Source organism: Lolium perenne, chromosome 7 (assembly GCF_019359855.2).
Source record: "Lolium perenne isolate Kyuss_39 chromosome 7, Kyuss_2.0, whole genome shotgun sequence".
In the NCBI taxonomy this organism is placed as follows: domain Eukaryota; kingdom Viridiplantae; phylum Streptophyta; class Magnoliopsida; order Poales; family Poaceae; genus Lolium; species Lolium perenne.
Genome location: NC_067250.2, coordinates 248,503,751 through 248,531,368, shown reverse-complemented (window position 1 = coordinate 248,531,368; position 27,618 = coordinate 248,503,751). Strand labels below are relative to the sequence as shown.

Genomic DNA, 27,618 nt, shown 5'->3' with positions numbered 1-27,618 from the left:
CAACCTGGGGAACCTGCACAAAAATTGGCAGCTCAAAATAATGTTCTGGCTGTGCGCACGAATTTTTCTAGTAACAGTCCAGAATCTGTTTTCAGGCAGCACTTCCCCAAATATCATCTTCCTCTCATTAGAAAACCACTCAAACGAACAAAACAAGTATGTACAAGTATCCAGCAATCATAATATGCAAAGAATGAGTGATGCCGGTATACCTCCCCCCAAGCTTAGGCTTTTGGCCTAAGTGGAGATCAATCCCATCGGGGCCATGAAGTGGTATCTCCGTAGTACGACGAAGATGGATCATATTCCGGGTATTTAGTTTATTATTACTGGCCAGGAAAATTTTTGAAATCTTCAAATAACTAAGGAACTTTGCAAATTAAAAAGTGTTACAGCAACTAGAGAAAGTGGAGGAAGAAAGAGATGTTGTTTACCTCCTCTATGCATATAAAAGGTATTTGTTAACAAGGTTGATCAAGTCTTGCCACCAAATAAATTTTACATAGCATAAGAAGAAATGAACCTCAAATCAATCATGTTACCTTGAATTGTATTGATATGGATACAATCACGAGAGTTTGATATTCTTCTTTAGGCTCATATATAGGACAATCAATAGTTCCCACTTTAATACTTCTCACATTAGTAATAGTATTGACTCCACATACTTTATCAATCTTCTTGGGGAAATAGACGGTATGCTCCTTATCATCAACATTAAAAGTAACCTTTCCTTTATTGCAATCAATAACAGCCCCTGCGGTGTTAAGAAAAGGTCTCCCAAGAATAATAGACATATTATCATCTTCAGGCATTTCCAACACAACAAAATCAGTTAATATCAAGCAGTTTGTAGTAACTTGAACAGGAACATTCTCACATATACCAACAGGAACAGCAGTAGATTTATCAGCCATTTGTAAAGATATATCAGTAGGTATCAACTTATCTAAGTAAAGTCTCTTATAAAGAGAAAAAGGCATAACACTAACACCGGCTCCCAAGTCACATAGAGCAGTTTTAACATAATTATTCTTAATAGAACAAGGAATAGTAGGTATACCTGGGTCGCCCAACTTCTTTGGTATTTTGCCATTGAAGGAGTAATTAGCAAGCATAGTGGAAATTTCCTCATTGGGGATTTTCCTTTTGTTAGTAACAATATCTTTCATATACTTTGAATAAGGAGGCAATTTAATAGCATCAGTCAAAGGGATTTGCAAGAATAAAGGTTTCATCCAATCACAAAATTTATTATAGTGTTCTTCTTCCTTTGATTTTAGTTTCTTAGCAGGAAAATGCATTTGCTTTTGCACCCAAGGTTCTCTTTCATTACCATGTTTCTCAGCAATAAAATCTTCTTTAGTATACTTTTTATTTTTAGCATGCTTTTCAGGTTCTTCTTCTACTTCTTCTTTATCAGGAGTATCATTCTTATCATTATCTTTATCATATTCATTGCCACTTTCAGTTTCAGCATCAGAAATAGAAATACTATTAGGATCATTAACAGGTTCAGAGGATTCTACAACATTTTTATGTTTCTTCTTCTTTTTCTTCCTAGAATGAGCACTAGGTTCAATGCGTTGAGAATCTTGTTCAATTCTTTTGGGATGCCCTTCAGGATATAAAGGATCCTGGGTAGAGACACCACCTCTAGTTGTTACTTCATAAGCATGTTTCTCTTTAGAATTATTCCCTAACAAGTCATTTTGCACTTTAGTGAGTTGATCAATTTGAGTTTGAATCATATGAAAATGTTTAACAAGCATCTTAACATCATTGGAGGTTCTTTCTACAATACCATGCAATTCACTAATAGCTCGAGAATTTTCCATTAAATGATTCTCTACTCTCATATTAAAATTTTCTTGCTTAACAATATAATTATCAAACTCATCTAAGCATTGAGCAGGAGGTTTCGAATACGGAATATCTTCCCTAGTAAAGCGTTGAAGGGAGTTTACCTCAATCATGGATGAAGGGGGAATTATCTCACATATATCTTCTATAGGAGGTAGATTCTTCACATCTTCAGATTTAATACCTTTCTCCTTGAGAGACTTCTTGGCTTCCCTCATATCTTCATCATTCAATTTAATTAAACCCCTCTTCTTCAATATTGGTGTTGGAGTCGGTCTGTGCGTAGTCCAATCATCATGATTCCGGCTTATTTTAGCCAATAATTCTTCAGCGTCATCCGGAGTTCTTTTCCTAAAAACACAACCAGCACAACTATCCAGGTATGCCCTAGACTCAATGGTTAGTCCACTATAAAATATATCAAGTAAATCATGCTTTTCCAAATCATGATCAGGCCGAGCTCTAATAAGAGAGCAAAATCTCGACCAAGCCTCAGGCAATTTCTCTTCATCTCCCTGGTCAAAATTATAGATTCTCTGCAAAGCAATATGTTGAGCACTAGCAGGAAAGTATTTGCGGAAGAAAGTATCAAGCAATTCTCTTGGACTTTTAATAGAATTAGGTGGCAAATTATTATACCAAGTTTTAGCGTCATCCTTTAATGAGAATGGAAAGATTTTAGTAACAAAGTAAGTACGCATCTTGACATCATCAGAAAATAAGCTACTAAGAGTAGATAACTCAGTCATGTGTTCAACAGCACTCTCTTTTTCGGTACCACAAAAAGGTGTTTTCTCAACAATAGCTATATGAGATAGATCAAGAGAAAAATCATAATCTTTATCCCTAATGTTTATAGGAGATGTGGCAAATTTAGGATCAGGAGACAGTTTATATCTAACAGTATGTTCTGCAAGCAACTTTTTAATTTTTCTTGCATCAGTAGTAGCATTGCATATTTCAATAAAATCATCATTAAGCTCCACATAATCTTCCTCAGGATCATCACTAAAATAATCAAGTTCAGGTGAACTAACAGGTGTAGTGGCATTAGGAGTTTCAGCATTTTCTATTTGTCTAGACCTAGCAATTGTAGCATCTAGAAAGGATCCCAATGAACCACTATCATCAAGCACAGCAGAAACATTATCAATATTATGAGAGTTTTCAGATTCAGCAGAAGTACCTGCATGTGAAGCATGCGGCGGTGAAACAAGTTTATCAATCACAGATGGTGAATCAAGAGCAGCAGAGGTATTCAGAATTGTACCTTTTCTTGTAGTGGATGGTAATATGGCGATCTTAGTATCGCGAGGTTTACCCATGATGGAGAATTTGCAGCGAACAATATTAATCCAAGTGAACTTCCAAATAAAGCTATGCTCCCGGCAACGGCGCCTTAAAAATAGTCTTGATGACCCACAAGTATAGGGGATCGCAACGAGTCTTCGAGGGTAGTATAACCCAATTTATTGATTCGACACAAGGGGAGACAAAGAACACTTGGAAGCCTTAACAATGAGTTGTCAATTCAGCCGCACTGAAACAGACTTGCTCGCAAGAGTTTATCAGTAGTAACAGTTTTATAGCAGTAGCAGTAGTGAAATAACAGCAGCAGAGTAATAAAGACAGCAGTAGTGATTTTAGTAAACAACAGGATTAAAATACTGTAGGCACGGGGACGGATGACGGGCGTTGCATGGATGAGAGAAACTCATGTAACAATCATAGCAGGGCATTTGCAGATAATAATAAAACGGTGTCCCAGTACAAAGCAATCAATAGGCATGTGTTCCATATATAGTCGTGCGTGCTCGCAATGAGAAACTTGCACAACATCTTTTGTCCTACCAGCCGGTGGCAGCCGGGCCTCAAGGGAAACTACTGGATATTAAGGTACTCCTTTTAATAGAGTACCGGAGCAAAGCATTAACACTCCGTGAACACATGTGATCCTCACATCGCTACCATTCCCTCCGGTTGTCCCGATTTCTGTCACTTCGGGGCCATTGGTTTCGGACAGCGACATGTGTATACAACTTATAGGTAAGATCATAAACAATGAATATCATGATGAAACAATAACATGTTCAGATCTGAGATCATGGCACTCGGGCCCTAGTGACAAGCATTAAGCATAACAAGTTGCAACAATATCATCAAAGTACCAATTACGGACACTAGGCACTATGCCCTAACAATCTTATGCTATTACATGACCAATCTCATCCAATCCCTACCATCCCCTTCAGCCTACAGTGGGGGAATTATTCACACATGGATGGGGGAAACATGGCTGGTTGATGTAGAGGCGTTGGCGGTGATGGCGGTGATGATCTCCTCCAATTCCCCGTCCCGGCGGAGTGCCAGAACGGAGACTTCTGGCTCCCGCGACGGAGTTTCGCGATGTGGCGGCGTTCTGGAGGGTTTCTGGCGACTTCGACTTCTCCCCGTGCGTTTTTAGGTCGAGGCGAATAAGTAGTCCGAAGGAGGGCATCGGAGGCCGGCCGAGGGGGCCACACCACAGGGCCGCGCGGGCCCCCCCTGGGCCGCGCCGCCCTATGGTGTGGGGCCCTCGGGCCTCCACCTCAATTGTCCTTCTGGCTCCGTTAGTTTCCTGGGAAAATAGGGCCTTCTGCATAAATTCCGAGGATTTTCCCGAAAGTTGGATTTCTGCACAAAAACGAGACACCAGAGCAGTTCTGCTGAAAACAGCGTTAGTCCGTGTTAGTTGCATCCAAAATACACAAATTAGAGGCAAAACAATAGCAAAAGTGTTCGGGAAAGTAGATACGTTTTGGACGTATCAGCGGCGGCGTCTCAGTATGTTTTCTCGTATCGTGGCTCTCGGTACTGGAAGTTTCGCGACGAAGGCTTTAAGTAGGCGAAGGAATTAGGTCAGGGGGGCGCCCGAGGGGCCCACACCACCAGGCAGCGCGGCCAGGGCCTGGGCCGCGCCGCCCTATGGTGTGGCCACCTCGTGGCCCCACTTCGTCTCTCCTCGGACTTCTAGAAGCTTCGTGGAAAAATAGGGACCTGGGCGTTGATTTCGTCCAATTCCGAGAATATTTCCTTACTAGGATTTCTGAAACCAAAAACAGCAGAAACAAAGAATCGGCTCTTCGGCATCTCGTTAATAGGTTAGTGCCGGAAAATGCATAATAATGACATATAATGTGTATAAAACATGTGAGTATCATCATAAAAGTAGCATGGAACATAAGAAATTATAGATACGTTTGAGACGTATCAAGCATCCCCAAGCTTAGTTCCTACTCGTCCCGAGTAGGTAAATGATAACAAAGATAATTTCTTAGTGACAATGCTACCAACATAATCTTGATCATACTATTGTAAGCACATGTAATGAATGCAGCGATCGAAACAATGGTAAATGACATGAGTAAACAACTGAATCATAAAGCAAAGACTTTTCATGAATAGTACTTAAAGACAAGCATCAATAAGTCTTGCATAAGAGTTAACTCATAAAGCAATAATTCAAAGTAGAAAGTGTTGAAGCAACACAAAGGAAGATAAAGTTTCAGCGGTTGCTTTCAACTTGTAACATGTATATCTTATGGATATTGTCAACATAGAGTAATATAACAAGTGCAATATGCAAGTATGTAGGAATCAATGCACAGTTCACACAAGTGTTTGCTTCTTAAGGTGGAGAGAAATAGGTGAACTGACTCAACATAAAAGTAAAAGAATGGTCCTCCAAAGAGGAAAGCATCGATTGCTATATTTGTGCTAGAGCTTTTATTTTGAAAACAAGAAACAATTTTGTCAACGGTAGTAATAAAGCATATGAGTTATGTAAATTATATCCTACAAGTTGCAAGCCTCATGCATAGTATACTAATAGTGCCCGCACCTTGTCCTAATTAGCTTGGATTTACATGGATTATCATAGCATAGCACATGTTTCAACCAAGTGTCACAAAGGGGTACCTCTATGCCGCCTGTACAAAGGTCTAAGGAGAAAGCTCGCATTGGATTTCTCGCTTTTGATTATTCTCAACTTAGACATCCATACCGGGACAACATAGACAACAGATAATGGACTCCTCTTTAATGCATAAGCATTCAACAACAAATAATATTCTCATAAGAGATTGAGGTTTGTTGTCCAAACTGAAACTTCCACCATGGATCATGGCTTTAGTTAGCGGCCCAATGTTCTTCTCTAACAATATGCATACTCAAACCATTTGATCATGATAAATCACTCTTACTTCAGACAAGACGAACATGCATAGCAACTCACATGATATTCAACAAAGAAATAGTTGATGGCGTCCCCAGAAACATGGTTATCGCACAACAAGCAACTTAATAAGAGATAAAGTGCATAAGTACATATTCAATACCACAATAGTTTTTAAGCTATTTGTCCCATGAGCTATATATTGTAAAGGTAGAGAATGGAAATTTTAAAGGTAGCACTCAAGCAATATACTTTGGAATGGCGGAGAAATACCATGTGGTAGGTAGGTATGGTGGACACAAATGGCATAGTGGTTGGCTCAAGGATTTTGGATGCATGAGAAGTATTCCCTCTCGATACAAGGTTTAGGCTAGCAAGGTTATTTGAAACAAACACAAGGATGAACCGGTACAGCAAAACTCACATAAAAGACATATTGTAAACATTATAAGACTCTATACCGTCTTCCTTGTTGTTCAAACTCAATACTAGAAATTATCTAGACCTTAGAGAAACCAAACATGCAAATCAGATTTTGGCATGCTCTATGTATTTCTTCATTAATAAGTGCAGAGTATATGATGCAAGAGCTTAAACATGAGCACAACAATTGCCAAGTATCACATTATTCAAGATGTTATACCAATTACCACATATATCATTTTCCAATTCCAACCATATAACAATTTAACGAAGAAGAAACTTCGCCATGAATACTATGAGTAAAGCCTAAGGACATACTTGTCCATATGCAACAGCGGAGCGTGTCTCTCTCCCATACAATGAATGCTAAGATCCATTTTATTCAAACAAAACAAAAACAAAAACAAACAGACGCTCCAAGCAAAGTACATAAGATGTGACGGAATAAAAATATAGTTTCAGGGGAGGAACCTGATAATGTTGTCGATGAAGAAGGGGATGCCTTGGGCATCCCCAAGCTTAGACGCTTGAGTCTTCTTAATATATGCTGGGGTGAACCACCGGGGCATCCCCAAGCTTAAAGCTTTCACTCTCCTTGATCATGGTGTATATCATCCTCCTCTCTTGACCCTTGAAAACTTCCTCCACACCAAACTTAAAGCAACTCATTAGAGGGTTAGTGCACAATTAAAATTCACATATTCAGAGGTGACACAATCATTCTTTATACTTCTGGACATTGCACAAAGCTACTGAAAGTCATTGGAACAAAGAAATCCATCTAACATAGCAAAACAGGCAATGCAAAATAAAAGGCAGAATCTGTCAAAACAGAACAGTTCGTAAAGACGAATTTCTAACAGGCACCAGACTTGCTCAAATGAAAAAACTTAAAACTAATGAAAGTTGCGTATATATCTGAGGATCACTCACGTAAATTGGCATAATTTTCTGAGTTTCCTACAGAGAATTAGACCCAGATTCGTGACAGCAAAGAAAACTGTTTCTGCGCAGTAATCCAAATCTAGTATCATACTTTTATTAGAGACTTTACTTGGCACAACAATGCAATAAAACTAAGATAAGGAGAGGTTGCTACAGTAGTAAACAACTTCCAAGACTCAAATATAAAACAAAATACTGTAGCAAAATAACACATGGGTTATCTCCCAAGAAGTTATTTTCTTTATAGCCATTAAGATGGGCTCAGCAGTTTTAATGATGCACTCATAAGAAATAGTATTTGAAGCAAAAGAGAGCATCAAGAGGCAAATTCAAAACAAATTTAAGTCTAACATGCTTCCTATGAAAAGGGATCTTGTAAATAAACAAGTTATGTAGGCATAATGCAACAAGCGTAGAAAGATAAAACAAGTGTAATTTCAAAAATTTCAGCATATAGAGAGGTGTTTTAGTAACATGAAAATTTCTACAACCATATTTTCCTCTCTCATAATAACTTTCAGTAGTATCATGAGCAAACTCAACAATATAACTATCACATAAAGCATTCTTATCATGAGTCTCATGCATAAAATTATTACTCTCCACATAAGCATAATCAATTTTATTAGTTGTAGTGGGAGCAAATTCAACAAAGTAGCTATCAAATATAGGAGGCATATTGTAATCATAATCAATTTTATCCTCCATAGTAGGTGGCACTAAAAGACTACTATCATTATAATCATCATAAATAGGAGGCAAAGTATCATCAAAGAAAATTTTCTCCTCAATGCTTGGGGGACTAAAAATATTATGCTCATCAAAACCAGCTTCCCCAAGCTTAGAATTTTCCATAGCACTAGCAACAATAGTGTTCAAAGCATTCATATTAATAACATTCCCATTAGCATGCATATAAAGTTCCATGGGTTTCTTAATTCTCTCTTCAAACACATCATTTCCTAATTCAAGATAAAGTTCATAAAGATCTCTCATATTTTTGTTGTTTTCCATTATGCTTAACTAGTGAAATAAAAACCTGCATGATATTAAGTAAAGTAAAACAAGTAACTATTTTTTTTGTGTTTTTAATATGGAGAACAAGATAGTAAATAAAGTAAAACTAGCAACTAATTTTTTCTTATTTTGATATAATGCAGCAAACAAAGTAGTAAATAAAATAAAGCAAGACAAAAACAAAGTAAAGAGATTGTGATGTGGAGACTCCCCTTGCAGCGTGTCTTGATCTCCCCGGCAACGGCGCCAGAAAATATGCTGCTACCGTGGGAGTTGACATGGGCGTAGTAGCTTCCTTGTGACGGTAAAGCACTCGTCCGTTGGGAACCCCAAGAGGAAGGTATGATGTCGTATAGCAGCAAGTTTTCCCTCAGTAAGAAACCAAGGTTTAATCGAACCAGTAGGAGTCAAGAAGCACGTTGAAGGTTGATGGTGACGGAGTGTAGTGCGGCGCAACACCAGGGATTCCGGCGCCAACGTGGAACCTGCACAACACAACCAAAGTACTTTGCCCCAACGAAACAGTGAGGTTGTCAATCTCACCGGCTTGCTGTAACAAAGGATTAGATGTATAGTGTGGATGATGATTGTTTGCAGAGAACAGTAGAAACATTATTGCAGTAGATTGTATTCGATGTAAAAGAATGGACCGGGGTCCACAGTTCACTAGAGGTGTCTCTCCCATAAGAAATAGCATATTGGGTAAACAAATTACAGTTGGGCAATTGACAAATAGAGAGGGCATGACAATGCACATACATGACATGATGAGTATTGTGAGATTTAATTGGGCATTACGACAAAGTACATAGACCGCTATCCAGCATGCATCTATGCCTAAAAAGTCCACTTTCAGGTTATCGTCCGAACCCCTTCCGGTATTAAGTTGTAAACAACAGACAATTGCATTAAGTATGGTGCGTAATGTAATCAATAACTACATCCTCGGACATAGCATCAATGTTTTATCCCTAGTGGCAACAGCACATCCATAACCTTAGAGGTTGCTGTCACTCCCCTAGATTCACGGAGACATGAACCCACTATCGAGCATAAATACTCCCTCTTGGAGTTACAAGCAATGACTTGGCCAGAGCCTCTACTAGCAACGGAGAGCATGCAAGATCATAAACAACACATAGATAGATTGATAATCAACATAACATAGTATTCTCTATTCATCGGATCCTAACAAACACACATGTAGCATTACAAATAGATGATCTTGATCATGATAGGCAGCTCACAAGATCAGACAATGAAGCACAATGGGGAGAAGACAACCATCTAGCTACTGCTATGGACCCATAGTCCAGGGGTGAACTACTCACTCATCAATCCGGAGGCGACCATGGCGGTGTAGAGTCCTCCGGGAGATGATTCCCCTCTCCAGGGTGCCGGAGGTGATCTCAGTAATCCCCGAGATGGGATTGGCGGCGGCGGCGTCTCAGTATGTTTTCTCGTATCGTGGCTCTCGGTACTGGAAGTTTCGCGACGAAGGCTTTAAGTAGGCGAAGGAATTAGGTCAGGGGGGCGCCCGAGGGGCCCACACCACCAGGCGGCGCGGCCAGGGCCTGGGCCGCGCCGCCCTATGGTGCGGCCACCTCGTGGCCCCACTTCATCTCTCCCTCGGACTTCTGGAAGCTTCGTGGAAAAATAGGGACCTGGGCGTTGATTTCGTCTAATTCCGAGAATATTTCCTTACTAGGATTTCTGAAACCAAAAACAGCAGAAAACAACAACTGGCTCTTCGGCATCTCGTTAATAGGTTAGTGCCGGAAAATGCATAATAATGACATATAATGTGTATAAAACATGTGAGTATCATCATAAAAGTAGCATGGAACATAAGAAATTATAGATACGTTTGAGACGTATCAGGGAACCACCTGTAGCTGTTCTTTATCTTGGTTGGTGTATTCATTGATGCAGGCTTGATCATTTCACCTCTGAGCTCCCCAATTGCGGACAACACCTGCTGGAAGTACCGAGAGATAGTCTACGTGGATCGCCTGAATGTGTTATGGATGACTCTGAACCTCTGGTTATGACCGACGACATGAAGAAACATTGCGACTTGTTCTTCGACAGAGGTGTGGATGCTACCCGTCAGCAGTCCTCTTTCACTGAACGTTTTCACAAGTGCATAGAAAGGGGCTCTTCTCATCAGTAGCATCTGGATGGCTTCTACGTCGTTGCAGTTGTAGATGTTGTTTAGGTTGACAATCCTCTCCTGATCTCGGTGTATCATAGATCCGTAAATCACACGAGGATAAGCAGCATGCCTAACTGCTCTCTTGTGCACCATCAGGATCCAAGCTTGTACGCAAATGATGAGTGCTGCGGCGTGATGCACAAGCTGGAGCTGGTCGGTCTACTCAACAAGATATATGCATTACGAACGGTCTTATCGAATCCAACCAGTTCTACGAATATGAATCGAACACTATAGTAGAGCAGAGGAGTTTCCCCTTACCTCCGTCATGGCGACGATGGACACGGCCGAAAGCCGCTGCAGATGTGCGCAGGCTCCGCCGCGGCTGGAGAAGAGGAGCCTGGTCCGGCGCCGGAGACCGAAGGTAGATGCACGCTGCCAGATCTAGGTCGCCGCCGCCGGTGCGGAAATTGGCGGAATGCAAAATTTGGGAGGGGGCTAATGGAGAGGGTAACCGAAGAGGGAGGTTACCCCTACCTTTACCCCGCAACGCCGCTGGAATTTCGGCTTCTCCTGCCATGCCGAGGCGGAGCTCCCGCGCAAACGACGTTGTCGATTTTCGTCTCGCCAGGGCCTGGCCCTGGAGAAACTGTCAAACCGGGTGTTCCTCCGGGGCATGTCCCAGGGGTGCTTTAAAACCCGTGTATGCAAGAACGTGAGTGCGTCCAGGGAACCAAACGACCCGAAATTTGGTGGGCCGATGTGAGCGAAGGGACACCCAGGCTACCAAACGCGGCTCATAGCATCATTAAAACAACAACCAAAAAAGAGATGAACTTCACATGCTGCCCGAACATCAGCAACAAAAGCTGTAGGGTCATTTCAAATGGAATACGAGTTCCAAAACAGAGTGGCTAGGGCACAAGGTGAAATTCAAGAAAACAATATGGCACTGTTCACAAGAAATTCATAGAAGCATAGAGTGGATAGGGCACAAGGTAAAGCATGTTTTTTTTGTTTGTTTTTGATAACACGTAAAGCATGTTTGGAGATGACGTGACGCTCACTCACCCGTCAATGGCACGCACGGATCCGTATCGTCCAAGTAATATTCCCAACGAACAAGCTCCACACTGCAGGGACCTGATACAGATTCGAAGAAACTCAAGGGAGTCGCAACCAAAAAAAACCACAACCCCATCCCCCGACTAATCTGGTCCGTCCATCCTCCCCCGCCGCGCCATCCGGGCCGTCCGCGCCGCAACCCTAGATAGCCGCGAGCTCCTCCCACCCCCAGCGCCGCCATAAATCCGGACACTCCCTCCATTCGTAAACCCCTCTCCGCTCCGCCTCTCCCACCTCGTCTCCTGGGGTTTTCGCCGCGATCTCGTCCCGATCCACGACCGCCGTAAGATCCCGAGCTCCGCCGCCCTGGGGATCCCTCTCCCCTCGATCTCCCGCTCGTCGTGATTCTGGTCGGAGCTCACGGTTTCCTCTTGTGCTTTTGTGCAGATCTGAGATCTTGGGTCGGGCGAAAGCCAGCTGCTCCTGCCGCCATGGCGCTCGTGAGTTTCCATCCCGCTCCGTAGATTTGCTTGTTGCTTATTATGTATGCTTGCCTAGTTCGGAATTGCCTGTGAATTTAGACGTTGATGTTACCGAGTAACTGCTGAGCCTCTCCGATTTGGAGGGCGCGTTATGTGCGCTTAGCTTGTTCCGTTGCCATACGTGGGTCGTAGGCCTCTTATTACCTGTATAGCGTCTCTGCTGGATTTAGTTCGCTGGTCCTGGATGTTCGATTTACAGCGGTTCTGATCGGAATATTGATTTGTTTGCTGACGCTGGAGCGTTTCCCCGTACACTCACTTGATTGATGTTCGCTAATAGTGTCATCTAAGTTTTTATATGACCATGCACATGCCTCTTAGATCTACAGGATATGTCAGATATTTCTGGGTTTCCGAATTCTCGATGTGTTCATATATCACCACGCTAGAACGGATTTAGGGTGCTGTTTTTTGTTTGTGCCTGAGGGAGTTTTTATTGCATCACTGCTTCATTTACTTTGCTTAGTCTGCCGGTGTGCAAAAACTTGTTCTGCCTGCACATGTACGTTCTAGTTACTTTATCTGCATATGCAGATGATTTTCAATTGTTCTGAACATTGTCTCATGTCTTGTTCGCTCAGGTGTTGCACTCCGGCAGCGGCAACAAGAATGCCTACAAGGCACTCATCGCTGCGGAGTACTGTGGAATCAACGTTGAGCTGGCCAAGAACTTTGAGATGGGTGTCTCCAACAAAACCCCTGAGTTCATCAAGATGAATCCCCTCGGGAAGGTAACACTGACTAAATTTGCAAACCAAGGTTAACACAGTGAACCATCATCTGATAATTCTTTGCAGGTTCCTGTCCTTGAGACTCCTGATGGTGCTGTTTTTGAGAGCAATGCTATTGCACGCTATGGTATATATACTGTTACAGCTATTGATTTAACTTTGCTCCCTCCACACTGCCTAACTTAACCAATGTTCTCTTTTCTTCCTTCAGTTGCTCGCTCAAAGGGTGACAGCGTTCTTTATGGCAGCTCTCTCATCGACTACGTGAGTGATCTATCAACAAATTCTATCGTCATTTCTCAGGAAGGTTTAGTAAATGACCTGCTAATGGTTCTTGCAGGCACATGTTGAGCAATGGATGGACTTTGCTGCCACAGAGGTTGATACCAATCTCGCAAGGTGGTTGTACCCAAGGCTGGGTTATATGCCTTACATTGCTCCGGTAAGTTTTAGGATTTGTATGTCAGCTATATGAGCATTGGTATGCTGCAAGGTTCTAATGTTAAACCATTTCAGTCAGAGGAAGTTGCCATTGCTGGATTGAAGAGGGCGCTTGATGCTTTGAACACCCACCTGGCCTCAAACACATTCCTTGTTGGGCATGCTGTCACTCTGGCCGATATCGTCATGACATGCAACCTCTACCATGGTTTTGCACGCATCTTGACCAAGGCTTTCACATCTGAGTTCCCTCATGTTGAGAGGTACTTCTGGACAATGGTTAACCAGCCTAACTTCAAGAAGGTCATTGGTGAGGTCAAGCAGGCAGAGGCTGTTCCTGCTATTCAGAAGAAGGCTGCTGCTCCAGCTAAGCCAAAGGAGGTCAAGAAAGAGGCTCCCAAGGAGGCCCCAAAGCCAGTGGTTGAGGCACTAGAGGAAGAGGCACCAAAGCCCAAGGCCAAAAATCCCCTTGATCTGCTGCCACCAAGCAAGATGGTGCTTGATGACTGGAAGAGGCTGTACTCAAACACAAAGAGCAACTTCCACGAGGTTGCCATTAAAGGTATTACGTCCATCTTACCATTTTTTTGTATGTTGGTGATCTGTTGCAACTTCTATCTTATGTTTGTTAATTGTTTAGAAGCCTGATATGTGGATTTCATAATCTAGAAATTATAATTGATCATTGATAGCCACAAATTCATTCAGTGAACACTAATTGATGTAAAGCTAAGAGTAACTCATTGTCCATTCTTCATGTTTCTGCCTGTTAAACGTTCAACTCCATCCGAGTCATGCTCTTAGGGTAGCAATTTTCTTCACTAAAATACAATGCCAGCTTTGTTTAGCAGAATACATTCATGTTATTCTTTTTTGTCGACCTTCTCTTGTTTAATCCAAATGAAATAATTTGGAAAATACATTTTTTGTTTGTTTCATGAACAAGATCCTCACAAGAAATGTAACTCATTTGTGATGTCATTGTTTCAGGTTTCTGGAACATGTTTGACCCAGAGGGATACTCTCTGTGGTTCTGTGAATACAAGTACCAAGAAGAGAACACCGTGTCATACGTGACCATGAACAAGGTCGGCGGTTTCCTCCAGAGGATGGACCTGTGCCGCAAGTATGCTTTTGGCAAGATGCTCGTGATTGGTTCTGTGCCACCCTTCAAGCTCAAGGGACTGTGGCTCTTCCGTGGCCAGGAGATCCCCAAGTTCGTCATGGAAGAGGTCTACGACATGGAGCTCTACACGTGGACCAAGGTCGACCTCTCCGATGAGGCCCAGAAGGAGCGCGTCAACGCCATGATCGAGGACCTTGAGCCATTCGAGGGGGAGGCCTTGCTCGATGCCAAGTGCTTCAAGTAAGCGGACCAGTGCGGATGATGACAGTCGGGCGAAGATCTATGTAGGACAAGGATTCAGTGTCTAAACAGTTGTCGTTTTTTTGGAAAGAGTTTGCTTGTTACTTAATGCCTATTGACCTGGTGAACCAATCAATTTTTGTGCTATGTCATGAGTCTCGTTATGCTATGAGGTTTATGCATCTGGGTCTTCCTGCAGATTGAATCATATGATATTGTTGTCTCTTCTGATATTGTTGCTGTTATTCTTGATTTGTACCGTTTCACTGCCCTCATTAGCTTTCAAAGCCATCAAGTTCCGAAGGTTTTCCTTGCGGCTTGCTTGCATAATACTGTATATTATATGATTCAAAAAAATGTCAAAACTAGGAATGGATGACCTGCATGGCATGATAGTCCGTGAGACTGTCCATGACTCCATTGCATATTTGCATCTGTACTGTCACGGTAAAACGTTGGTTAGAGAGTTCGAGGTCGTGGCAATTCTAGTCGAAGGTCACTGTTTCGTTCCTGATGGCGCTCGTGAGTTTCACCTCGCTTCGTAGGTTCCTTGTTGCTGATAGATGCTGATTTGATCGCGTCGATTTGGAGGGGGCATGATGTGTGATTGGCTTGGTCTGGTGCTCGACGCGGGTTGTAGGTCTCAGTCTGCGTCGGTCTCTGATGGATGTAGTTCCAATCCATGGTCCTGGATGGGTTGTGATTTATATATGGTTCTGATCCAAGTATTTGGTTTGATAGGTGGTGCTGTGTATATGCAGAAGCTTAGTCCTCTTTTTTCTTTTTGAGAGTATTTCATTAATAGAAAATTAAGTTACAAGAGTAAACAAACGTTGAAAACTACCAGACATATCAGGAGAAAACAGTTGTCCTGAAAACCTAAATAACAGAAATATATAAAACTATCCTTAAGATTTCCTGCACTCGCTGAAGCCGATGGCCGCCGCCAAACTCCAACGCCGCCTAGACGCGCGTTGGAAGAGACGCCGAGCCTCCACCATTGCCAGATCCAAAAGAGCACCATCGCTAACAAGGCTTTGTGAGTCGATGAACAGGCCCGCTGCAAGCAGCGAGGCACATGTCGCTGTGGCACGTCAACCGGGGGACATCCCCGTGCTATCTTGGGCCAAGATCCGCCGCATCCCATCGATGAAGTCGAGGAATAACGACAAATCCACCATCCTCGGACCAGCATCCTTGCTCCAGAGCATCCACCTCGCCCCGGCCCCCAGTGCCGTCGTGGACAACGATAGATGCCAGCGACACGTCGAGAAACATATCTCGCCAGATCTGAAGAACGGCGAGAAGACCAAGCTGCCGACCTGAAAGATCGACAAGCACACGTTGCCAACAACTCCGAGACACCGCCATAAAGGTCGCCGACGGTGTGGGATTGGAGTTGAGGCAGATTTATTTACCCGAGCGCCGCTCCCACCACCCCAACGACGCACCACGGCACACAAGTCCTAACTACAGAGCAAAGGAACGAGGTCCCCTCCCCCTCCTGCCGCTAGAGCGGCAAGCGGAGGGAGAGGGGCCCAAGGCTGCTGCCCGTGAAGATCTGGCCGCCTGCCGCCCGCCGCCTAGGAGAGAGAGGCAAAACGGTTCGTGGAGGTTAGAAGCTTAGTCCTCAGGATATGCTAGTTATTTCCATTTTTTTTTGAATTCTCCATTTTTCAGTTTCTGTAGCTTATATATGATCACATTGGACTGGATTTAGGGAGCTGTTTATTTGTGTGTCTGACCTAGAGAGATTAGTGCATCTTTGTTTCTTTTTTCGCTCTGCTTATCCTGTTGGTGCACACAAAGCTATTCTTTTTTTTTTTTTTTTTTTTTTTTTTGAGAACACAGTACAACGCAGACGCTCACAAACACGCACGTACAAACACCCCTATGAACGCACGCACGCACACCCTACCCCTATGAGCACCTTCGAGGGACTGAGCCGGCATATCTTGAGGTTGACGAAGTCACCACTGGCGCCTCGCTGTTGACGGGCACGTCACCTACCACTGAAAGCATAGCGCCGGTTAAATCCTGGAATAAATCCAGGTAAATGCAAACACCCATGTCAAGTCTAGGACTTGAACCTGGGTGGGCTGGTTCCACCACAAGGGACCTAACCACTAGAGCCAAGCTCTGTTTGCACACAAAGCTATTCTGCTTGCATGTATGCTCTAGTTACTTTTTATATGCAGACAAAGATGACTTTGTTTGCTCGAAATACCTATACCCTTGAATTTATCAATCCATATCACTCCTGATTTTATTTTGTTTTATTTGCGTAGATTTTGCATTCGGCCAACGGCAACAAGAATGCCTTCAAGGCACTTATTGCTGCAGAATACTGCGGGGCCAAAGGTTCTGCTGTCCAAGAACTTTGAGATGGGTGTCTCAAACAAAACCCCTGAATTTATATTGCAGGGAATTTTGCGATTGCTTCCAAATCCGAACCGATCAGATTTTGTATTCAAATCTCGGCGATTTCAACAAAATAAACCCTTTTTGAAACTTCAGCACGATCTAACCTCATTTTTAAAAATCATCAAAATGTAACCCTTTTTGGTAGCACCTATCTCTGGGGCGCTACCATCTTCTACATAGTGCCATTCTCGACGGCGCTACTCTTTCACCAGCTGGCAAACACGGGCCTAGCGTTCGGCATGGTAGCGCCCTAGAGTAGCGTCTTTGAGAATGACGCTATGTAGAGAGGGTAGCGCTCCAAAGATATGCGCTATCAAAAAGGTTAGATTTTGTTTTTTTAAAAGTAAGGAGATCCTGCTGAAGGTTAATTTGGTTGAAACCGACTTAAATCTTTGGCAACGAAACCGAGTGGAACACTTTCCCCTCCCTGAAATCTCGGGAGAATTGCTTTTGACCCCAAAACTTGGCAAGGGTTTGATAATAAACCCAGATTTGGGCTCACCTTGTTCTCAGCCCCCCACCACGCCTAAATTCTGGATGATTGCCTCTTTTCTCTTTGTTAGCTGCTGAATTAACGTTTAATAAAATGAAACTGCTCTATTTGACTAATATGCCCTCCTGCAAGTCACGTACACAGAAGGGGAGGGCACGCATCGATTCATTCCCTTCGCCCCCCGCTCGCCCATTCTATTCTCCGCGACCGAGCCGCCAGGGGAGCTCTAGCCGCCCCGCCGCGTCCCCCCGCACGGATTTGACAAAGGGTGTGATGGATCTGCAGAGGTAAATGCATATTGCCTTGTTTAGTTTGACATATGCTTGAGTTTAGGTGTGTAAAATTTCTGTTTTTTTTTATCTATATGTATTAGGTCCGACGGAGTTTCTGAGCATGTTTCTGCTCAATCCAATGAGGTAGAAAAAGTTAGTAGCATTGTTGATTGGTAAAAACTTGTGATTCAACCTGAGAAGGGACCAGGGTATATATGTCTATTCATATTTCTGTTCGCTGGTTATATGCTGATGCATTTGTTAATCATGCCAAAGGGGGCATGAGCAACACCAACACCAGCTGGGGGGGCTGAGAACCAGAGTGACAAACAATGTGGGGTACATGATCCAAGTGAGCCCAGCCAGGGGGGTTAGAGCATGTCTAACAGGCTCCGTATTTTTTCGCCCCTTAAAACGTGAGTAAAGGGTCCTGTATTCACTTTTCGCCGGCCGAAAACTCGTCCGAGCTAGCAGACACCGTATGCCTAAACTGTAAAAGGGAATATTCCTAAATATGCCAAATTAATTTTCTTCCTCTTCTTCATCCTCTCCTTCTTCCTCCTCTAGCCAGCCCACTTCGCCTCAGCCCCACTGTTCGTCCCGACCGGCCTCGCCGCCGCTGCTCGCGGCCGGCTGCCGCCGCTGCCCACGGCCGCCCGCCGCTTCGCTTCGCCCGCTCACGTTACTGCCACGCGAGCCACGGCCGCCGCGCCGCTTCCGACCGCCGCTCGCTCCACTCCGTCCGCGCTTTTGATAGCGCTTCGCTTCCGGCATAGCCCACGCGGCCGCGCCCGTCCCGCTCCGAACGCTCGCCATGGCCACGCCTGGCCGCCCGCTCCAGCCCACGCGCCGCCCTTCCGCCCTGCCGTCGCCCTAGTCTCGCGCGCCGCCATCCCTAGCCCCGTGCCGCCACCCTCGGCCGCAACTCGCCGGAATTTGGCCGGATTCCGGCGAGATTATGCGCAGAAGCAGTTGCTATGTGCTGAAATTTCAGCCCGCCATGAGTGAGGGGTTGGCCGTGTATTCAGCCTCCCGCCCCGTACAAGTAAGGGGCAAAAGTCACCCCTTAGCCGAAACTGTAAAAACTCAGCGCGGGGCCTGTTTTACGGGGTCTGCTAGACGGCCAGGTAGAGCCCTACCCCGTATATCGGTGGTTATTATACGGGTTTGGTCCTTTTAAGGGTTTGTTAGACATGCTCTTATAATCAAATCTGCCCGAAATCTCGCGCAAAACCGAGTCCACCACGGACAGGACAGCGCGCGCACAGCTGGATTTCATCCAAATTCAAACCGAGTTCGACTCGAGTTCGGACAGCACCGAATCTATAAATTCCCTTCCCCATCCCAGACCTAAAATCTCCCCGCTTTCATCGCGCCCGATCTAGTTCTAATCCAAGAAGCTCGCGCGCACCAGAAACCCTAGCCCAAATCGAAGCAAGAAGCAGATCGATCGCGCGCCGGAGATCTTCAGCTCGCTCCCTCGCTCGCCGGGGAACTAGCCCAAGAAAGTCCTCTGAGCTCACCTCGTCGGTCGAAAACGCGATCGAAGCCCGGGAATGGAGTCGCCGCCGCAGGTCCGCAAGATCATGGACCAGATCCACGGCCGGCTCCCCGACGCCATGCTGATCGCCCTGCGCATCCATTTCGGAACCCTGCCCGCCTCCGCCGCCGCGGGCCGCGAGGACGTCGCCTGCTCTCTGCGGCAGCTGCAGTCGCGCGCGCGGCCGAATCCCACTCCCACCACGGCGCCACGCGCGCCGCTGAGGCTGCGCTCCGGTTCCTGCTACGTGCCCCAGCACGACGAAGACTCCCACTTCCGCCACGACGTCTTCGGCGTGGTCGCCGTGGCGGACGGCGTCGGGGGGTGCCGCGCCCAAGGCGTGGACGCCGCCGCCTTCTCGCGCGGGCTCATGGAGAACGCCTTCTCCGAGGTGGCCACGTCCGAGCTCGGGAAGCCCGTCTGCCCCTACGAGATCCTGGACCGGGCGTACCGGCGCACCGCGGCCTCGGGCACGCCCGCGGCGTCCACGGCCGTCGTCGTCTCGCTGGCCGGCAGGCTCCTCCGGTGGGCGTACGTCGGGGACAGCGGCTTTGCTGTGTTCCGCGGCGGCAAGGTTCTGCGCCGGTTCCAGCCGCAGCAGTGGTATTTCAACTGCCCCTTCCAGCTCTGCGCCGGCAATGGCGTCACCAAGGTCGGCGACGCCGCGGTGGGCGAGATGGCCGTCGAGGAAGGCGACGTGCTGGTGGTTGCGTCCGATGGCCTATTTGACAATGTCTCCGATTCCTCCTTGGAAAATTTAGTGTGGTCCACCATGCTCCTCGGCTTTACGCCCGAAGAGGTTGCGGGCATCATGGCATTTCGAGCATATGTCACGTCCAAGGATCCCAAAACAGACTCGCCTTTCAGCGTTGCCAGCCGGGAGCAGGGACAGCCTCGCACTGGCGGGAAGGAGGACGACATCACCGTCGTGGTGGCGTTCATTGAGTCTCAGGACTCGGGATTCTTTGGTTACTAGTTCAACCTTTTTTTCTGAACAGAAGCTAATAGTTTGTTGCTTTTGTGCAGGTTCAAGATTTGGATTGGGCGAAGCCAGCAGCTCCCGTAGACAATTATTTTGTGAGTTTCATCATTCTTCAAAGATTTGCGAAAATTCTTCCTAGATTTAAATGTTGCTTAGTTATGGTTGTCGGATTTGCCTGCAAGTAGATGTCCATCTGATCAAGTGATCTTGAGCCTCTGTTATTGGGAGGGTTTCCTTGTTCTGATACTTGGCGTGTGCCTTAGATCTCTGTCTCTGCTAGATTCATTTCGTGCATCCTGGATGTCAAGTCTCCAGAACATCCTAGTTATTTCTAGATTATCTGATGATCTTTACAGCTGTATGCCTTATGGTTTTATGGCACTTATTGCTGCAGGATAGTGTGGGGGTTAAGGCTGAGCTGACCGAGAACTTCGAGATGGGTGGGTGTCTCGGACAAAACCTCTGAATTTATCAAGCTGAATCCCCTCAGAAAGGTACATACACCAGTTAAATTTACAGATAAGTTTTAAGTGTTCATTACATTGATTCAGGACTAATAATTCTTTGTATGTTCCAGTCCCTCAGACTCTGGATGGTGCTGTTTTTGGGAGCAATGCTATTCGACGCTATGGTATATATCGTGCTACATCCTTTGATTTGAAATTACCAACCTTTGCACTTATTAAATTGGTAACTGTTATTCTTTGATCCTGAGATTGCTCATTCGAAGGGTGAGAAGCTTCTTTGCAGTTATACTAAATTAATAACTGTTCTTATTTCTTCCTGAAGTTGATCGTTCGAATGGTGGCAACCTTCTTTTCGGATATTCTCTTATCGAATATGTGAGTGATCTATCAATTAACTCTACTATCATAGCCCAGCAAGTTTTGGTGCTTACCAGTTATTGGTTTCTGCAGGCAGGTACGAAGTGATGGATGGACTTCTCTACTGGAGAGGTTGATTCCAATATCGCAAGGTGATTGTTAGCAAGTTTTAGCTATTTTATATGCAGAACATATTATTTTCCGTTGTTATGGTTGTAAGGCGTTTTAAGGCACTTATTGCTGCAGAATACCATGTGGGTCAAGGTTGAGCTGGCCAAGGACCTCGAGTTTGGTGTCTCAAACAAAACTGCTGAATTTATCAAGATGAAACCCCTCAGAAAGGTACATACACCAATTAAATGTACAGACAAGTTCAAATTTTTAGTACAGTGATTCAGGAACTGATAATTCTTTGCATGTGCCTGTCCTGGAGACTCCGGGTGGTGCTATCTTTCAGAGGAATGCTATTTGACGGTACGGTAAACATTGTGCTACACCCTTTGATTTAAATTTACCGTCCCTTTCACTGATTATAATAATAAATGTTTACCTTTAATTCCCGAGGTGCCCATTCGAAGGGTGAGAAGCTTCTTTCAGTTTTCAGAGAATCTCTTATTGAACATGTGAGTAATCGATCGAGTCATTTTTCTAGAGCTCAACAAGTTTTAGTTCTTTTTTTTTGAGAATACAAGTTTTTTTTTCTTACCTGTTAATGGTTGTGTTGTTGCAAGCAAACACAAAGATCTTCCATGAGGTTGCTGTTAAAAGGTGTCAGTGATCCGTTGCAACTTCTATCTGTGATGTTTGTTCATTGTTTAGAAGCCTTATCCATAGAATTTGTAATCTAGCAATAAAACCAACCACTGATTGCTACAAATTTGCTGAGCCAACACTAACTGTCCCTTCTTTGATGTTTCTCTCTGCTTAACATTCTGTTGCCGTCTCTGTGAGTCCTGAGTCGTGCAGTTAGTCTGTCGTAACCAATTATATACCACCTCCTGCAGTTAGCTTTGTCTTAACAAATGTTCCTTGGTGCACCAGGACTGTATTTTTTTTTCAAATGTGATTGTAATTGAGGCACTCAGCCCTTGTAATCGCTGGAGACTAGAATTGGACATACATCATGTTAGCTTATAGCTAAATAATTTAGAAAGTCAGTTTTTTTGTGTTCTAACCTTGATCCTCAAATGAATTGGAACTCAGATATGATGTCTGTATTTCGGGATTCTGGGACATGTATGATCTAGACAGTTACTCTGTGGTTCTGTAACTACAAGTACCACAAAGAGAACACTATGTCATATGTGGCCCTGAACAAGATTGGCAGGTTCCTATTGTGGATGGATCTGTGCTACAAGAATGCTTTCGGCAAGATGCTTGTGATTGGTTCTGTGGCGCCCTTCAGGGTCAAGGAACTCCACCCTTTTCCATGACCAGGACATCCTCATGGAGACCAAAGTTGACATCTCTGATGAGGCCCAGAAGGAGCGCGTCAATGCCATGATTGAGGACAACCTTGAGCTATGTGCCTTCAAGTGAGTAGTGCTTGACGGAAGCGACAAAGAACTATGTAGGACCTGAATTCAGTGTTGAAACCAATGGCGGAGCCATGTCCCGGCTGCCCGCATCTCCTCTCTGATCTAGTAGAAGAAGCAAGCGCAGACTTCTTGCCTAGGCTTTCTTTGCTGGGCTGGTATGAAACACTATTCATTTTTATTTGTTTGTTGGGAAGGGTTTGTTTTGTTACCCAATGCCCAATTTGACCAGGTTTTCAACCAGTTAAATTTTGTGCTATGCCATTGGTTTTTGGGTCTACTGTTTCGTTGTGCTATGATGAGGCTTATGCATTTGGGTCTTGTGCGGATGGAGTCAGTTATCTCCGTGATATTGTTGCTGTTATTTTCGTGATCTGTGGCGGGGCACAGCAGCCGCTCACATACTCAAGTATACAATGTTGTACACAGTAGATCAAGTCATGTACTAAAAGTGCTAATGTCACATAGCACCAGAAACTTGCTAGTGTACTAAAAGAAACTCAACAGCTGCTTCTTCGCATCCCAAGCACAGTAGATAAGACGGATTCTCTGAATAACCTGACTGTGTTTGGTATGACCTGCATGTAGACCAGTTTTGTGTGAATCAACTGTTATGAATTCTATGATCAGCATTACTATGACTTCCCTGAATCAGTTTTGCATGAACCAGCTGCCAGCTTTGTCGATTGATCGAGATCTGTGATTTAACTAAGTTATTAGGCTTAAAGTGAGTTGGAGCAGTGCTTGCTATCAAGATGGCACGGTAAAGAGCTATCTAGGACTTGAATTCAGAATTCAGTGTCGAAACAGTTGACGTGTTATTTTGCAAGAGTTGCTTGTTACTTAATCCTATTTGACCTTGTTCATTTTTATGCTATGTCTCAACAGTTCTTGGGAAGTATCTGGTATTACTGTCTCTATGCTAAGGTCTATGCATTTGACCGTGGAACCAGTTATCTCGGCGAACTGTCTTATATATTGGTGCTGTTATTGTTGATATATGTGGCAGAGCGCACAGCTCACTGTTTTACGCAATCCTTCATTCTTCCATTACAACTTCCCAAGCCATTGCCGTTTGAATGTTCTGGAACAAGTTGCCTACATGTTTGAACAGTGAAGGCTTAAATTGAACAAAACAGTGCATACAAGCTTATGCTTTGCAGAGTAACATTTTGCCACTGAACTGTAACAGCACGAGGCATGAAGCAGAGCACAACCTCCCTGAACTTCTGAAGTGCTCAGTAGGTCAAGTGGCACGCGCACAACGACCCTCCAATAGGCAGGCGATAGGAGGAGGTTAAATCGAGTACAGAGTACAAGTGTCATATTTCCTCCTATATTTCTCATTTAGCAAAGCATCATCATTTGCTAATTAAGCATGTATTGAAATAAAAAAATTACAATAATCTCATCCGCATCAAGCCCTCAACCAAAAAACTGTTATCATGAGCTAGTGAAGGGTGACAAGTGACAAAGCTACCAAAATGATCACCAAAACAACTGGTACTTTTCTACATGATCACCCTGATAGCTAGTATCATGTATGGCGCTGTTTCCACCCTTCGCGCCATTCTCATCACACATGTGTGCTCTCCTTGCATTCTGGATCACCCTGTTTTCATTGTGCAGTATCTGTATTTCTTGGATGGCTCTATTTGCATCATGCGCCCCCTGGATTCTGGAAATGACTCAGAACTGCAGAGCCTATGCCAAATGGAACCATGCGGTGTTCAGTGATGATCAACTGTGAAAAGAAGGCAAGCTTGTTAAGAGAAAATTTCAGAGTAAAGCATACATAAAGCATTGCAAAGACACCACAAAGACTAACACTAACTGTGTTGCCACAACTACAAAAGATACTAGAAAAGAAAACCCGAAATGCAGACTGAGCCAGAGATTGTCAGGAGGGAGAGAAACTGTACCGGGTGTAACTTCATTGTGAAACAAAGGTTCAGAAGTCGTATTTTGTTCTGCCACTCTTCAAGATTAGGCACAACATGTCAGATAATTGAGAGGTTGAATTGTAGAAATCCCATGCCTCAAGCATCAAACGCTTTCTTGATCCTTTGAAATGGACAACCTAAGAACATTTTATCAGATTCAGTAAGCTATCATATTTAATGAAAAAAATACTGCATACAACATGCTCCTGGGAAGCTGGGAGCTTGAGCTTCCCAAAATCAGCACGTGTAACACTGACAAGTGGCAAGACATGAAAAACAGTGTACCGATAGCAAAAGAGCAGATAACTGTGCAAAGTACTAGCGTTAAATTTTTTATCATGAGAAGGACATGGATCAAATAATTTCTTAGAGTAGGAAAATTGCTATACCTTAACATCCAAGGGCATACCATGGAACTGTCCAGCACCCTCAGGTGGAGTCCAATTATAAACCGCACAAGGCAAAAACAGAACAGATGTTCCATTGACTTCTTCTGTAAATATTTCAGGCCTAGAAAATTTCCCAAAAGCTGATGGCAGATAAGACTTCACAACCCATGCCAGTGCTAGTTGATCACCAAGCATGCGTGAAGCCTTCATATATTTTAGGTTGTATGCTTCAAGGACTTTTTTGAAGAATGTGATAGCCCTAAAAGCAAAGGAAAGGATTATTCAATTTACTGCCAAGTTCTCACAATAAGGTTTGTTACATATATGTTTTACTTACTTAGAGATGCCATCACTGGTCCCTCTCACCGCTACAAATCCAGAGTTCAGAGGTTGGCCTTTGTTATTACGAAAAGTAAGAGCAAGGTGACAGTGAGGATATCTCTTGAAGATATGCCCAAGATCCTCAACCACTGCCATATCAGAATCAGTGAAAATATAATTACGAAAACTGTTCACTTGGTCAACCTCCTCAAGTTTTAGCTCTAGAAAGGCCTGAATATGAACCATAAACACAAAGATGAAGGTATTTTAGAAGAAAATAATGCATATAGATGGTTGCACAGGAGTATTATTTCTAGATCACATAAGCAGTAGTTCTGATCTGAGAAAGCATATGCAGGAAACTGTTGTTTGCATAAAGCACACCGACTTACAATGTAAGACTTGATTCTCTGAAGCATCAAATTTCCTCGAGAATAATTTCCTTCAATAGGAAGTATTGTGGCCCTCCCTTGATTTATTGACAATTTGGATTTAGGATCAGTCAATATTATGACTTTGCTTGCTGGCATTGACACCTACAGAGTTCTACAAATAAGATTAGTCAATATTATGACTTTGCTTGTTGAACAAACATCCTCGCAATCACCAATTTATGTCCCTTCTACTGTGATGATTCAATTCATATGCCAGAATGCTAACACCCATATTGGATTCTACAAAAGGGGGTGCTAGCTGGGTGCCTGGGTCATAGTGAGGTCATGTCAATAGTTATATTTTAGTCTTCGCAACATTTATTCCTCTTTCTCTATTACCATCTCACCCTCTTAGCTGAGAGTGATTATGAGTCATCAACATGATAAAAAATGTAAGCATCCTGGTTTTACCTAGTGGACAGCACAAACACAGGAAGAAAAGGAAGAAGTACCTGTATGAAACTGACGAAGGTGTTCAGAATGGCCATGGACCTTTCCTCCTTGCTATAAGAATGCTTCCCAACAGTTACAGCATCAATAGATGGCACTTTGCCAGCTCCAGCTGGGTGAGAATTGTAGGTTGTGAATACTGTAACAAACGAAACAGGTTCTCCAGAATCTTTCCTTTCACTTGATAAACTGATCTTATTCACAGCTTTAAGTCCTGACGAAAACGGTATAATGCAGTCAGTCAGTAGCCACACAGTAGATGCTGATTTCACTCACGCTATAGAAGTATGAATAACCTTACGTGGTATCCTGAAGCCTAACTGCCACTGCTAAATTGCATATCACAGCGTTCAATCGGTAATTTACATGCGGCAGAGCATGTACATTCGTCAAGCGCTGATAAACAGTGTTCTTGTTTCCTACCCTCCTCGGAATTGCTTCAAATCGGGATAGTACAGAGCTTACGTATGATGTTATCTACAAGCTGTGCACTGTTTTCTATGCTTTTCATTTGTTTGTACCAACATAAGATGGTTTTGCAAAAATGTTGTGGTGTTAACTGAATGTGGCTTCGCCACTCCTCAGTGTCACGGGCCAACTCTACTCCCCAGCTCCGAAACCCAGCAGCGCCACAACCCACTACTGTATCACAATTCACAATGCGAGAAACTGATGGGACTACCGAAGCTGAAGGAAAAAAAACCTTGGCACTGGAGGCGATCGGGGCGGCCCTGGCCGGCGGCCGGGCCGAGCACGAGGACATCGGGACGCTTCGGCGCCGCAGGATGGGGCAGCTGCTCCGGCGCCCAGCTCAACCGCAGCCTGGAAACTGCAAGGACGGACACAGATTGGATCGTCAGGGGGAGCAACAAGCTGCGCAATGCGTGGAGGAAGGCGCCGCGGGGCCGCACCGGAGTAGATGAGCGGGGCGAGGAGGATGAGGAGGAGGAGCGGGAGGAGGGGCACCGCCCGGCCCCGGGCCCTCGAGATCGCCATGGAAGCGGCGCGGCGGCCGAAGGACTGGAGTGGACGCGATCTTTCTCCTCGGCGGGCGGCGGCGTGGTATTTTACATTTCACCACCTGATCTTCCGCGGATAAAGTTTTCGTGTGGTGAAAATGACTTTGCGGGGGCTGCAGTAACGGAAAGCAGGGGCAGATATGAAAATATGTATCTTCGGAAGGACTGGCTGGAAATAATCCGAGCACCGCCACCGAATGGATTCTCCTGGGGCCGTGCGCCCCATCTCCA

The 27,618-nt window shown here is 44.4% G+C and overlaps 3 protein-coding genes across 5 annotated transcripts; 2 read left to right on the top strand and 1 right to left on the bottom strand.

The window, feature by feature from the left end:
• The first annotated feature begins 11,890 nt into the window (after positions 1 to 11,890).
• Positions 11,891 to 14,930, top strand: LOC127313249 (elongation factor 1-gamma 2). Its single transcript, XM_051343802.2, has 8 exons — positions 11,891 to 12,024; positions 12,129 to 12,181; positions 12,805 to 12,954; positions 13,021 to 13,081; positions 13,166 to 13,218; positions 13,295 to 13,396; positions 13,471 to 13,957; positions 14,386 to 14,930. Exons 2-8 carry the CDS (start codon positions 12,173 to 12,175, stop codon positions 14,763 to 14,765), a joined length of 1,242 nt encoding a protein of 413 aa, XP_051199762.1. The 5' UTR covers positions 11,891 to 12,024; positions 12,129 to 12,172; the 3' UTR covers positions 14,766 to 14,930.
• A 4,400-nt stretch (positions 14,931 to 19,330) lies between these two features.
• On the top strand, positions 19,331 to 22,739 carry LOC127313248 (putative protein phosphatase 2C 24). Of its 3 annotated transcripts, none has more exons than XM_051343801.2 (7): positions 19,331 to 20,567; positions 20,867 to 20,966; positions 21,050 to 21,103; positions 21,262 to 21,314; positions 21,390 to 21,448; positions 21,543 to 21,919; positions 22,548 to 22,739. In XM_051343801.2, the coding sequence occupies exon 1, from the start codon at positions 19,507 to 19,509 to the stop codon at positions 20,464 to 20,466; it is 960 nt and encodes a 319-aa protein (XP_051199761.1). In that variant the 5' UTR covers positions 19,331 to 19,506; the 3' UTR covers positions 20,467 to 20,567; positions 20,867 to 20,966; positions 21,050 to 21,103; positions 21,262 to 21,314; positions 21,390 to 21,448; positions 21,543 to 21,919; positions 22,548 to 22,739. The 3 variants fall into 3 exon arrangements, with proteins under 3 accessions (XP_051199761.1, XP_051199760.1, XP_071680641.1); XM_051343800.2 differs by having other exon boundaries at positions 22,544 to 22,739; XM_071824540.1 differs by having other exon boundaries at positions 21,543 to 22,739.
• Positions 22,740 to 24,128: 1,389 nt separating this feature from the next.
• LOC127313246 (uncharacterized) lies at positions 24,129 to 27,450 on the bottom strand. The gene is made up of 8 exons (XM_051343799.2): positions 27,280 to 27,450; positions 27,072 to 27,197; positions 26,371 to 26,582; positions 25,877 to 26,020; positions 25,501 to 25,715; positions 25,164 to 25,422; positions 24,754 to 24,911; positions 24,129 to 24,575 (listed from the first exon to the last, which is right to left on the bottom strand). Exons 1-7 carry the CDS (start codon positions 27,362 to 27,364, stop codon positions 24,783 to 24,785), a joined length of 1,170 nt encoding a protein of 389 aa, XP_051199759.1. The 5' UTR covers positions 27,365 to 27,450; the 3' UTR covers positions 24,129 to 24,575; positions 24,754 to 24,782.
• Between the last annotated feature and the right edge of the window lie 168 nt (positions 27,451 to 27,618).